This window comes from Macrobrachium rosenbergii, chromosome 25 (genome assembly GCF_040412425.1).
Source record: "Macrobrachium rosenbergii isolate ZJJX-2024 chromosome 25, ASM4041242v1, whole genome shotgun sequence".
NCBI lineage: Eukaryota > Metazoa > Arthropoda > Malacostraca > Decapoda > Palaemonidae > Macrobrachium > Macrobrachium rosenbergii.
Genome location: NC_089765.1, coordinates 40,678,090 through 40,692,786, shown reverse-complemented (window position 1 = coordinate 40,692,786; position 14,697 = coordinate 40,678,090). Strand labels below are relative to the sequence as shown.

At 36.2% G+C, this 14,697-nt stretch overlaps 1 protein-coding gene across 3 annotated transcripts in view; it reads right to left on the bottom strand.

Moving 5' to 3' along the window:
• Positions 1-3,501: 3,501 nt before the first annotated feature.
• LOC136852592 (WSCD family member AGAP003962-like) overlaps positions 3,502-14,697 on the bottom strand; it is an 866,331-nt gene continuing 855,135 nt past the window's right edge. For 2 of the 3 annotated variants that reach the window (XM_067127451.1, XM_067127453.1), the window contains exons 6-7: positions 7,751-7,886; positions 3,728-6,917 (exon numbers count right to left, since the gene is read on the bottom strand). In XM_067127451.1, coding sequence (XP_066983552.1) covers positions 6,523-6,917; positions 7,751-7,886 — 531 coding nt within the window. In that variant the 3' untranslated portion in view covers positions 3,728-6,522. Of the gene's footprint in view, positions 6,918-7,750; positions 7,887-14,697 lie in introns of all 3 variants that reach the window. The other variant, XM_067127454.1, reaches the window with a different exon arrangement.

The following is a 14,697-nucleotide window of genomic DNA, read 5'->3' as shown; positions in this document are numbered from 1 at the left end:
TCGCTGATGGTTTCTAGTGGGAGAAGAAAGAAATTCGCGCATGCGCAGCTGGGTCACGCTTGTAAACAAAACAACAGCGTGATCCGTGAACTCCCAGCATCCCTCAAGGCGCGTGATTTAAAATTTTTAACAAATTAGGCCTATAAGTATTTTTCCGCGAATATTTAAAAAACTTTTTGTAGTCGACGCATTTTGCGTCCACTCGGCACCCGACAGACAATTTTTGTCGATGTAAAATGCGTCCAGTCAGCGTTAAAGGGTTAATATATATTTAGCCTGTCCCATAAGGGTTAAGGTTGGTATGTTCTATGTGGGGACCAATCTAGTTGCTTTCTCCTTTTAATTATCTGAATGCTTAAATAAATTTGTGTGTATTTTTCAAGGACATAACAAGAAGGATAATGCTTAAGAATACCTCTTTCATAGTTTGCTTTGTTTAATTTCTTGGTTTACAAAAGGGCTTCTCTTTATCTCTGCAGCTACAATACAGTATTATGCTAATAATTAGGAATTAAAATCTTTGACATAATTTGTTTTAGGTAAACAATATGATTAAAATCTGTGACACATCACAGTTAGCTGGACAGATGCTTTTATTAAATTCCAGATTCTGTGAATGATTTAGTAACAGAGCTTTCGTACATCATATTGTTTGTGAGATGTCTATGAATGTTAACACATTATAATTTTGCTCTTTATATTACTCATGAAATATTTCATGCAAAGGGTGTACTCTATCATAAGCTCAGTTACACTGTGGACAAGATCATTCTAGCCCTACATTATGGCATCCAACATAGTTGGAAGATGACCGTCTATACCTACCTCTGTTGCAGTGATTCTCTAGAAACTATATCACAGAGTTTACTAAGAAAACTAGAATCATTTAAGTCAAAGGTAACCTTTGAAACTTTCATTGTAGCTTCAGGTATAATCTCCAAAGGATATTGACCAGAGTATCCAGATATAATACTCAGAAATTTGTTTTTGACTGATAATGGAAAATGTGACTTGTTACCCTTGTCTTGGTTGATTCAGATAAAAATGTTTTAAGTTTTAAATCATGTTATCACATTTCTCTTTGATGACATAGAGCATATTATGCTCTCACATAAAGTAAAGGTAACATTTTTTAAAATTTATTTAAAATACTTTTTTTTACATTTATAAAAGTGAGCAATTACATCATAGCAAAAACCTACAGAACAAGGATATGGTACTAAACACACTACTGAACATTTTGGTAGATGGGTATTTTGGTCAAGAAAGTGAATGCTAGACATATACAATATTTTTAGCTCAGATGCAAGTTTACATAAAATAGGTGTCTTGTAACTTGTGACATTTGAGGTGTTTGATAAGTTATGTTTTCAGGTACACACTTTTTTTTAGTTTAATCTGTAAGTAGCAAAGTTGTATCACTCATGAATGAGTAAATGAGAGGGGCTGGTATTTTGTTGAAAGCCAAAATAATGTACTTGCTCACAACACTTTAATGACGAAAATACCCTGTTACCACACTATGCATATTTTGTCTTTTAAAGATTCTTGAAATTTTCCAAGATATTGAATCTTTTTACACACGTAAATCCTCCATTCCTAAAGTAGGAACACATCACATAATAGGTGTTCTTATTCTATGACTAGAATTGCAAGGTTTTACATTAAAATCATGGATTAATAAGACTATATACAATGTTTTTTGACATATTAAGCCAGGTTTTGTGAAATTGGCAAGTTTGTTGTGACATTTTAACATCTCAGTAATGCTAAGTATTAATATAAAATTGTATAAATATTTAATAAGAAGGTAGTCTCATTTCTGGAGGGATACCACTTAATGCTGTTCAGCCTGTTGTTTGACAGTTCATTGTTCAGGGGTCAAAAATTATATTTGCTTATTGCATAATTATCCATATTGACTAGAGTAGTTCAGCTTTTATTAAATTGTATGTTTTTTTTCTCAGTACAGTAGTTACATTATAACAATTGCATTAATAGTTTGATACTAGAAATATACAACTTGGTTAGTTGGGCAAGGTTTCTGGGCCAAAGTTTCTGTTAAATATTGGTTATAAATGTCTTACTTTATAGGTTTTCCCATTACAAAAAAGTACAGTAAATGCAGTGAATCTTTCATACTTTTCCAGTGTTAGAAATACAGAATGTATCTTAACTTTTACTTTGAAATGCTGCAGATCATTCATACATTTCATATAACTTATTTTCTAGTATCTTATTGTTGTATAGTAGGCTCGCAACTTCAGTAATTTGTTATTGTGAAAATGACATTAGGTATGATAAACAATGTTAAATTTGCTTGTCTACCAATCTTTATTAGGCTTTTAAGTACAAGCATTGAAATTTTGTTAAAATTTAAAGACCTCATAACAGTATAAAAGTTAAACTGTCATGTTTTTATATGTACATTTTATAATACAGTGTACATAAATATGTGTACTATAGGACTGTAATTGCTTACACTAGTTTTACTAGTATTTCTTGAGTGCAGTCATTGATTAAAGGTATCACTACCTAGGGAATGTGACTCCAACAAAGTTGCGACTCTACTGTACTCATATTTGATTAAACACCGAGTATTCAAGTAAGTGAAAGAAGATTGAGCTTAATTTTTCTCAAAGTTTGACTTTATAAACAGTTCAATTCAAAGTTGACTTTTTAATACCATTGGACTCATAGCCTATTTGAACCTATTCTATTATAATGAAAATAATACATAGGTAGTGTCAAACTACTAAGTACTAGATTGTCAAGTGAAAGACTTGGATAATTTTAGTCACTATGTATTTTCCCTACAAATGTGGGAATGCCATCGAAATGGAGATCTGTATAGTAATGGAGTCTATTTCAAGTTTAACATACAGTACAGTATTACTGTATTTCTTTGCTACAAATATGAAATAATGTTTAAGAACTAGTCTGACTTGGTATAAGTGTATTTTCAACATTCCAGCTAACTGAATGAATTGACCTGGTAGCTTAAATCCTAGGGCTAAAATAAAGCATTTTGTAACTCGGGTATTTGTTAGCATAAAATGCATCAGGTCTGTGAACTTTGTTCCTTAATTGTTCCTTACCATTTTGCAATCAACTTGCATAACATTGCAAAAGGTTACTTTTAATTTCAATTTATTAAAGTAACTTCAAAGTACAATGATATCTATTAAGTTTGTGATATAAAAGTATTCTTAGGGTGTTAAGGTTAAGAGAGATGTGAAACTAGCTATTTCTTAGAATTTAATCTGGTGCGGGCAACTTAAGATTTAGGTATCAAGGAAAAATTTGGACATTTGTTTAACCTTTACTATGTATTAACCTTTCCTACGTAGCTAAGTTAGATGCTAGCTGGGTGGCTTTCACTCCAGTGCCATCAAATTGTAGAAAGGAATGTATTTCTTGGTGATTGTTTCTCACAATGAAATCTAACATTTTAAAAAGGCTTTCTTCATTTGTTTTGTTGCTTTGCAGGATGCATTTTCCTTTTTGGTTTTTGAGAGGAAAGTTTTCATATGTGTTACCATTAGTGTCTATGAAAATACATTTAGTATTCAGGGTGAAGAGGATTAGATAAAGCTCATTATGCTGAACATATTTCTTAATGTAGTGCTCTTATATATATTAAAATGAGTTTACCCATAATCCACCTACATTCCCTGTAGATAAATTTTGATACACTTGCAAGGGTGCTAAGTTTATAACAGAGAACTTGTTTTTCCACAGAATTGTATTTTACCATGTCATTTACAATTTTTTTTTTGTGTTATGAAGTGCCTAGTCTCATTCAAGTAGTAGAGCTGATTTGTTTGACAATTATTGCTAATATTGCAAAGACAAATGAATGTAAGATACAATTTAATTAATGCAGTGCTTTGTCTTTAGAGTCCCATTTGTTTGTTCCAGCCATTAAAAAAAAAATCCACATTTTTTTGCCATCACCAGTAACCACTGTTAGCCTTGGTACCCATGATTAAATTTAAATGAATCAGTTTTCCAGAAAACAAATTATAATCAGATTGAAACAATGCATGAAAACAACAGTGACCCACAAAATGAATTTTCAGTGCCTTGCTAAGGCTTATTAGAACTTACAGTCTAGAATTTGATGTTATAAAAATTGTGAAGTGGTATAGAGAGGTAAGGTGATTTTATTAACTGTATTTTGGTACATTAGGCTCATTTTTTCATCTATTAATAATCTGCCAATGGTAATAAAACAGAAAAAGATATGAAAAACATTACTTGGTGCAGTTTCACCCCCTAAATATTTTAAATTACCAACAGTGAAACTTCCCACATCTTTTTGAGTGTCACAGCAGGAATTGCTTGTGTTCTAAAGGTAAAAAATACAAAGAAAAACTTGCTTACTGGAAAGGGGAATTATCCACGAAAGTGAAGCTTTCCATCAATGTTGCTTACGTATGTTATTAACTGGTTAACATTAAAGTTAGAATCCCTCAATAAAATATTATCTGAAATGTTACTGGAATGTAATGATTGTTTTTATAGTTTTTGTTTCCATTGGGAATAATTTTTTCAGAATTTCAATATGAAACATTTTCATTGAGTGGTTGCTTTGGATATGATTTAGCAGTAGGTGATCAAGTTAATAATGAAGTGTGTGTGTTGGTAGGGATTTTTAAAACCTTTAGTGTAAAATGTTATTAAAAGTTCCAAATTTTAAATTTACTTGAGGACACCACTGGTAAGTTGTGGTTCAATTAGAATAAAAGAAAAAGTATGTTTTCTACAAAGTTCAATTTACATGACTAATAGTTAGAGCAAAATTTATATTATAATTTGATTAATTTGGTTCCCTGTTGACACCAATTTTGACTTTGGTAGTACTAAATTTAGTAATTAAGATTGAAAGCAAGGTTACTATCATATTTGGTTCAGGAGAAAGAGTCCCTGCTGCAATGAAAGGACTAAGGGCTTAATACCTCTTGCTAAAATTGAACATTCACAAATAATGAGGTAAAAATAGTTAAAAACTCCCCTGAGCTATAGGACAACCTTCTCTATAGGAAATAAGACATGTTTACGCTATGGAAGCCATGAGGATTATTTCCAAAAATGGTAAAAAAAAAAAGGTACACTGTTTTACGAGGAAAACAGGTTGGTTTTTCCTTCTGGCTCATACTTTTTTTTTTAACATTAAATCACTTTTCGATATTTGTTATCCACTTTTGTACAAAAGTTTTCATGTACAGTACTGGCTAAGTCAAGGCAGGTATACTTTGGTTTCTTGACTTTTAAGGAGCTTGAAAATTTATTTCTTGTTTTTTCTAGTTTTAAGACTATTTTTTTATATCGGTATTTTTCATGAAGTGATACAATCAAGGAGAGACTAATAGATTGCCAATAACAAAACCAGTGTTTTGCATTTTGCTCAGAAAGATATTGGAAATCAGAAAGATATTGGAAATTCTAACAGAAAATTTTTTCCAATGAATGGGCAATGGAAAGTAAAAATAATAGGCAAGGAATACAGAATCATAATGCATAGGCTTCAAAATAATTAAAACCCCTGAAAAGTCTCGGGTAACCATCCAACCACATCCAGAACCCTAGATGAGAGGTAACTAAAATGGTTGCAAGTCATTCATTTCCAAATAAAAGTAGCTGTCTCTGTCAGCTGGTTTTCCCTTTGATCACAAAACACTTATAACAGTGGTTCATTAGAATCATCTATTTTATTCTATAAAAGGAATGCTGTTATTCCACTTGAGGAAAAGCTATTCTATAAGAAATATACACTTTACAAACATGCAGTATACAGCTGATTTTTGAAACTGCAGTTTTTAAAATTATCATTATTTTTGGTTGAGAATTTTACTGGTAAACATTTTTCTTTAAATTCCTGTATTGGCAGTATGTTACCTACAAGTTTGAGTTCAGGCAACCTAGGTTACTGGCAAATTAGTCTAAATTTTGATTCGCATTTATGAATTTGTTAAAATTCTTCTGGTACCAACAGTATGGTGACAGTCCATAGCGTAGTGATAAGTAACATTTTAGAGGGAAAAATGCACTCTTGCAGACTTGTGCAGAGCTTCAACCTTGCACCATATGCAAACAGATGTAACATGAATCCTGTATAGGATCATGTACATCTTTTTGCATATTCAGTCACAAAATCACCTTGATTACTCTGTTTTCACCAATTACAGGTCTTGACCAGTTTATGTTAAACTTTCAAAAAGTCTGTAGTCTTCCCTAAAGATTAAGCAAAGTGGGTTTGAATATTTTATCAAAGTATAAAACTGCTCTACAATATCAGTGAAATTCTGTGGTTTATAGTTAAATAAAAGGTGCTGATGATTAACAGATATGTTTTTGTTCAGTGTAACTGTAATTTGGCAAAATGTTTTAGCTTACATAATACATTTTTACAAAAAAAAGTTTTGTAATTTTCCTCACACTACCTTTAAATACAAAATTTTTTTTTTTATAAATAACTCCCTACTGTAAGGTGTAATGTGGTGTTGGACAGGTGTACTATCATCTACTTGCAGATGCATTATCATCACTGATATTTAAATAGTTCATGTTTTGTAAAACTAGTTTGACATCACCACCAGCTAATACCTCTCGCACTGCGCGATCTACTAGACGTTTGCAGCGATCAACTAAGGCTCGTAGTTTAGGTGTAAATGGGTCAAAATTTAATGGTCGTTTTCTTCTTTTATATATTCCATCTTGATGTCTTATCATACAGTCAAAATTACTTTCAGAAACTTCAAGGTCCAGAAATTCTAATATTCTTCTCATTTCCTCAGGTAGATTATCGATTAGGTCTTCGTAGAAGACAAGATGAAGAGGTCCTTCGAACTTCAGCCAGTCTAAAGTTGTATTCATCCATGCCAGTGCTTTGTTCATCACAAATTTCTCCCAATCTGGAACAATAATAGGGAAGGATTTAAAACAATCTCTAGTATATAAAGTTATGTCCATTGGTATAAGGGTCTGACTGAAAATTATATCCATAGGTTACAGGCACAAAAAACAAAAAACAAAAAAAAAGTGGCAGCTTCAGGTTTTACATGCATCTTGACCAAATAAAACTCAATAAATCTGCTTTAGTGGAAATTGTAGCTTTTAGACGATATTCTTGCAAAAGTTTTTATGATTGAAAAAGGTGTAAGTTAAACTTAAATGTTGCTCCATTAACAGTTTTAAAGCTTTATGGAATAATCTTCATTAGAGGTGGCCTTGCTGTTAATTTGTCTCCAATGACCATTTGTAGTACTTATGATATTCGCCAACCATATTTTAGTTTATAAACTGATCCTAGCCCCAGACATATTTCCATTGAGATGTTTTCCTCTAGTCAATTTTTCTTGGTAAAAGCAAATAATGAACATCAAGGAAATTATTGCAATGTCTTGATTCTTTCACTTAAAATCATTTCAGTCATCAAGGAATAACCCTTTAGGTTACTATGAACTTAATGAATTGAGCTCCTCATGATTTTGTGGGATGGAAATGAAAGTACCTGTATTCCCAAATGAACTTGCTTATTTTTTATATAAGCAAGTTTTTATAAGCTTGATCTGATTTTCAAGAAATTACTACTTGGCTTCCAAAACAATGAACTGTAACTATCAGAACAAATAATTTCAAGTACAATCCTGAAATTCTTCTGCATTTTATCAACTTATCTGGCAAACATTACAAATAAATTTGCACAGAAAAACAAGTTTGCTGAGATTAAATCCTTTATACTTACAACGTCCTTTATCCCTTGTATATTTATCTGGCTGAGCATGACCTATATGACCTCCACTTTGACGATTGAATTCTGCTTGAATAGCTGGATAAGGATCCCTTAATACTAGCACTGCTCTTGAAAAAGCCTTACGCATCTGAAAGTAAAATTATTTTTGTATAATAAATTCTTCCCTAGGAAAAGTCTGTATTTTGCATATAAATTGCAATGGGTTTTTAATGAACGGAGAAAGATTTTTTTGCTTAAGAAGTGTTATGTAACCAAGGCATTATTTTTGTAGACAGTGAAGGAAATATATTTTCTTGGTAAATATACTGTGCTGTTAAATAAACATTTAAACTTTACCACCTGTAACATTAACTTGCCTGTTGAAATAATTACATTGGTTAAAGCAAACAGAAAATTCATAAGAAGAACCCATTCTAGGCTGCTGTTGCTGGGGGAAGACCTAGGAGGTTGTAGCAGGGTTCTATTGCCCAATGGCCTGCCCTTTGTCACAGACAGCTTTGGCCATAGATCCTTTCCTCAACCAAGTATTTCCACCTTTTCTCATTATTTCTTCCTATTTCATGTTCAAAACTTTCTCCCATCTTGCTGTCCATCCTATCTAACTACAAACGGTGGGGGAAAACTCTTACTACCCCTTTTTAGGAAAACTCTTACTACCCCCTTTTTACTGTCTTGTTTATGGTAAAGTGATACTACTGCTGAGATTGGGAGTTAATTTTTGAGCTTATATCAGGACTATTGGTTTTGTCAATCACCTGTTAATGTTTGAGCCTCTTGACATATTAACACCCTTGGTACCGCAAGCACATCCGACCCTCCAGTATCGTATTCTGCATTCATGACAATGAAGCTTCCCTATTACTATATTGTTAAGATTTATGCGTATTGTGTGATATTACAAATAAATATTTGACACTAGTAATAATAATAATAATAATGATGATAATAGTAATGATAATAGTATTAATAATAATTATAATTATAATATACTGAGTTTTCTCAATTCTTATAATTTGCTTTTCCTGCACATCAATATATTAATCAATAATTAGCCAATGTTCATATTTCGATGGATAAAATAGCATATTTCTTGCAGCAGAAATTCTTTATTTAACTATATTACAGCAGGTTACTGAAAACGGATGTATTTTTCGGTGGTATTTCTTCTTTTTTCTTTTTCTGACGTCTGTCTGGTATTTCTAGTACTCTCCTTTCAGATAATGATTTCAACAATAGCATAGGCGCTACCCTACATGAGATGGTAGCCTAACAAATTCAGTGAGAATAATTTAGACTATAGTTGATGTTGTCTGTGGCCTATAACCCAGGATTACATATCCTAAAGGTGATTTATATAACCTGGATTAGGTAGTAACCTAAATTAAGGTAAATAAGAACTTTTTAAGACATCCTTTTATAGTCCTAGGCTACAGATTTTTTCCCTTTATATAGCCTGCATACTTAGCATGATCTAAATAATCCAGGACTAGGCAGTACCTTGTATTAACTTAGGCAATACCCTTCTACTAAACATTCCCATTGTTGGACTGAACCATTAGCCTAAACCATGTAATCTTGGACTAGATGAAAATAGTAACCTGTGCCAGATGAGATGGTAGTCTAGCTTTAAGGCTACAGTAAACCCCCCAAATTCGCGTTCAAACGATTCGTGGAATTTTGTGTGGAATGTGTCTATAAATTCTTCGCGAAAAATTAAGCAATTCACGGACTTTTTCATTGGGAAATATTCACTAATTAGTGTATTTTGATGTTATTTTCATGACTAAAATTTTTTTATGATAAAAAAAATGATTTACTAATTTTCAAATATTATTAAGATTAAAATAATATAATAATATAATTTAGCAGCAGACCTTCTTTTAAACAGGTTTTATTGAATAATATTGCTGCTTCAGCTGCATTTATTTTATAGAAGACTTTTTCTATTTTCATTATTGCGGACTTCTCTTCATTGGAGGTACGTGCTAACAGCTCGCCTATATTTGTCATTTCTTGGGGGAAAGTCAAAATATGTGGATTCTGTTTTTATATATTCTATATAAAGTTAGAATATAACTTATACAGTTGTGGTTGCATATACAATTGTTGCTGCAACGTTTCGACAGACTCTTCTGTCATTCTCCAGCAGGAGCTAGTAGAGGACTGGCAGGTTGCATAGGTCCTTCTGAATTTATACACAGGATTCAGTAGGGGGTCATGGACAGCGAATTTTGATTGGTTGCAATCGGCGAGCTTCAAGCCACATTTCCATGGCGAAGCTCAAGCCTGGCTGATCTTCTCGATCTGGGAATGTTACTCATTCCAGCGTTCCCATTGGCCTGCCGTTGCGTGGTGTCATGCTGACTGACATCACAGGTAGTTCGGCTGCTGTTGGGCGGAGGGTGAATGACGTCATTATTTCCTCTCTTGTTGTCGGGGGGTTGTCTCGAAGGGTACCTCGCTCTTCAGGGGCGTCTCCATTATCGGAGTTGTCACTTTCAGGTATTTGTTGAATTTGGTGGTTATTCGGCATTGTTCTTCTCAAATTCGTGAGTAGGAGCGATGCCTCGTGTCGTGTTCATTGTAGGCTTTTTCTCAGCAATGAGGAGCGCCTCCAGCAGGCACAGACATCGAGGGTCGGCAGCTCTCCCAATTATAGTTACAGTAAACCCCCTGTATTCATGTTGTCACGATTCGCGGACTCACGCATTCGCGGGTTTCTCTATGGAACATATCTACCCATTATTTGCGGAAAATTCGCCCATTCGCGGTATTTTTCACAGAAATATTCACTAATTACTGTATTTTCAGATAATTTTCATGAATAAATGCACTTTTTGTGATAAAACTATTAAAATACTCAGGTATAAACATTTTTACGGGGTTTTTCTTGTGTTCAAACTATCAAAATGGGCAGTTCTAAGTGTTTTTAGAAGAGTGTGTGTGTGTGTGTGTGTGTGTGTGTGTGTGTGTGTGTGTGTGTGTGTGTGTGTGTGTGTGTGTGTGTGTGTGTGTGTGTGTGTGTGTGTGTGTGTGTGTGTGTGTGTGTGTGTGTGTGTGTGTGTGTGTGTGTGTGTGTGTGTGTGTGTGTGTGTGTTTTTTACATATTTTGTATAATACTGTCACGGGAGATGGAGGTAGCAGGGGCATGGTTCATGATGGCACCTTCCTGGGCATGGCAGGAGATCCTCTTTGACAGATGCATCGTGGTCATTCCAATATAAATGCCGGGGCATCCTCGGACAGGACACACAAATTGGTAGACCAAGTTCTTCTGCTTGAGGGGGTCTCTTGCTGGTGAAGAGGGGTTATTTTTCATAAGACTGCGAGTGCGGCGGTTCTTGTAATATATTACTAGATTTATCCTCATATCTCGGTCGGGGTGACGTTCTCCATGACGATATTCTTCATGGAGCTCTCGTCCTCGCGGTACTGGGGATGCATACGGGCCTTGTAATATATCTTTGTCTTCCCGGGGGCAGGTTGTGCGCTCTCACCGCTATACCATTTCTCCAGGCCAGTTCGGATTTCCTTGTTGATGAGTTTGTTGGTGAAACCATTATTCACCAACAATTGTGCAGCACGTTCAAATTCCTCGTTTAGTGTCTTGCCAGGTGGAACAGTGGGAGATGGCCCTTCTAATGAAGGTCCTGACCATTGCATTCTTAAACCTAGCAGGGCACTCACTATCTCCATTCAAGCATAGTAATATATTACAAGAACCGCCGCACCCGCGATCTCGTGATGAAAAATAAAATATAACCCCTTTCTGCCAGCAAGAGACCCCCCTCAATTTGTATGTCCTGTCCGAGGATGACCACGATGCATCTGTCAAAGAGGATCTCCTGCCACGCCCAAGAAGGTGCCATCATGAACCAAGCCTGTGCCACCCACAATACTTCCATCTCCTGCGACAGTATTATACAAAATATAACTATAATTGGGAGAGCCGCCGACCCTCAACGTCTGCGCCTGTTGGAGGTGCTCCTCATTGCTGAGAAAAAGCCTAAAATGAACATGACGCAGGAAGCATCACTCCTACCCACGAATTTGAGAACAACAATGCCAAATAATCACCAAATTCAACAAATACCTGAAAATGACAACCCTGATAATGGAGATGCCCCTGAAGAGCGAGGTGCCCTTCGAGACAACCCCCCGGCAACGAGAGAGAGAGGAAATAATGACGTCATTCACCCTCCGCCCAATAGCAGCCAAACTACCTATGATGTCAGTCGGCATGATGTCACGCAACAGCAAGCCAATGGGAACGCTGGAATGAGTAACATTCCCAGATCGAGAAGATCGGCCAGGCTTGAACTTTGCTGCGCAAATGTGGATTGAAGCGCGCCGACTGCAACCAATCAAAATTTGCCGTCCATGACCCCCCACTGAAGCCTGTGTATAAATTCAGAAGGACCTATGCAACCTGCCAGTCCTCTACTAGCTCCTGCTGGAGAATGACAGAAGAGTCTGTTGAAACGCTGCGACAACAATTGTATAAGCAACCACAACTGTATAAGTTATAATATTCTAACTTTGTATAGAATATATAAAAACAGAATCCATACATTTTTGACTTTTGCCCAAGAAATGACAAATATAGGCGAGCTGTTAGCACGCACCTCCAATAAAGGGAAGTCCGCAATAAGGAAAATAGGAAAAGTCTTCTATAAATAAATGCAACTGAAGCAGCAATAACACTCAATAAAACCAATAATAATAAGAATAATAATACTGTAAGATTAAATAATATGTAACTCAAAGAGGGAAACTGGTTTTCTCCCCTCCATTCAGGACGGACCCAACCTCAATAAAGTGAAGGCAGATGCTCAGAATTAACACTATTGAAATATTAAAATTATATTAAAGTACTATTGACATTATATTGAAATGATGTATGTGTTTCAGGATGATAGTATAAGCATTTTTAGAGGGTACATTTTATGATAAAATAATGATTTATGGTACACACTAATTTTCAAATAATATTAAGTTTAATAAGATTAAATACTAACATTAAATAAAAATAATTCTCTTATTTAGATGAGAGAATTTTTCTGACGTAATATGTACGTATGTTTCTTTTGTATGATAAGTAAATGTTTACGTAATAAGTACTAATTTCCAAATATTAAGATTAATAATAATATATTATTTATTTTCCATTCATTTGTGTGGTAAATTTTTTAACATTTTACACAAACAAACAGTGATTCCCAGTCTTTTTTATCCTCGGCTTGAGAAAGGAAGGGGGAGGTTAATGGGAATGTTGCCCTCAAAAGCTCAAAGATTTCAATATTTTGATATCGTAAGGCGTTATTCTCCTCTCTCTCTCTCTCTCTCTCTCTCTCAAGAAAAGATACTATTTGTGTGTGTGTGTGTGTGTGTTCATAGTGTTTTAAAAACGTGTAGTAAAGGTATTACATCTTTGGAAGACAAAAAATAAACAAATTTTTTGTTATCTGAGAGATTAAAGAGATAAACTCTGCTCTTTCTCTCTCTCTCTCTCTTTCTTTTGCCCCAGCCAGCCTTGTTGAATACACTGTAAGTCGAAGTCATAACTCTCTTTCTCTCTGCTTTGGCTGGAAGGAAGGCTTAGAAGTACAAATGTACTGTATATATTTTTAAGGGTACTAATGTTTAAGATGACTTTGAAATGATAATAATATATTGTTCCTACACAAATACAAACTCTTGGTCCTTTACATATGGGGATACTTTTGGCGTAGTTGAACATAGGCCACAAAAGACTTACAAGGCATTAGTTGGTATCACTACCAGCTGGGCATGTGTTGGCAACTGTGGGGAACCCACGGTGCTAACTGCCCAAACTCACGCATCACTTCTCGTTCTGGCTTTGTGTGGAACGGCCGTGTTTTTCTGTGCTCTCTGTTCATTTCCTGGCTGCGAAAGCTACAACCTCACGGTCTGTTTGTGACTTGTGACCTTGTGTATTTGTGCGTGTTTGTGAGATGGCTAACCCCTTGCAAACCCATGATTTAGAAAAGCCTTGGCGCTGGATTTTTCCTTACCAGGACAAAAAATGTGGTGCCTTCTGCTGTTCTGCAGATTCAGATCCCACTCCCTTTGCCTGAAATGTTGTAAGGGGAGCAAGGATCCCCCTGATTGTTCTGTGGATGTACCATGTGATGAGTGTAGGCTCTGGTCCCCCGAGCAGTGGGATATGTACTTGCATAGACCCAGATATAGAAGGAAGGGAGTCCAAGGCGTCGGAGGGGATCCCTTTGTCCCCCATCATGGTCGCTCCCTCTCATCTGAGTCCCAGTGGCCTCCCCTTACTGGCCCTGACGGAACCTGTCTCTCTATCCCCTGCGGCCGCATCTGCGGCCCCAGAGGAGACGAGATCAGCTGACCTAGCCCGCACACCCCCCAGTCTCCCCCTCACCCAGAATCTCTTATCTCTGGGTTGGGAGGGGGGGGGGGACCTTATTTGCCTTTATCTCCTTCCGCAGGTTTGGGAGTTGTACCGGGCTTGAGTCGAGCGTGGGAGTCACTCGGGATGGTTGGCAATCTTGATTTGTCCTCGCTTCTCGATCACATCAGCTGTGTGTGGGGCAGGGAGGGGTATTGCCCCCTTCCCCCACTACCCACACAGTGGTTGCTCTCACGACCACAAACGTTTCTGCTGTGTGGCCGAGGAGCGTAGTGACTTCAGTGGGGACGCATCATGCATATGGCACAGTCCCTACCCCTGCCATTGCAGTGTCAATGCTGGCCGGTCTGGTCTGCTCAGTCACTCTGCCACCTCCCGGTTACGCTCTCACTCCTCCCGCCTCGCTTCCACCATTACCCGTGCCCACCCCGGATCGTCAGGCGTTTGCTGTGGCACCAATCATTCCCGACAGCGGACGCTCTCCAAGGGACCCGCCTCGGTCTGTTGCTCCCGCTTCAGACTGTACCCCTGTTTCCGCCGA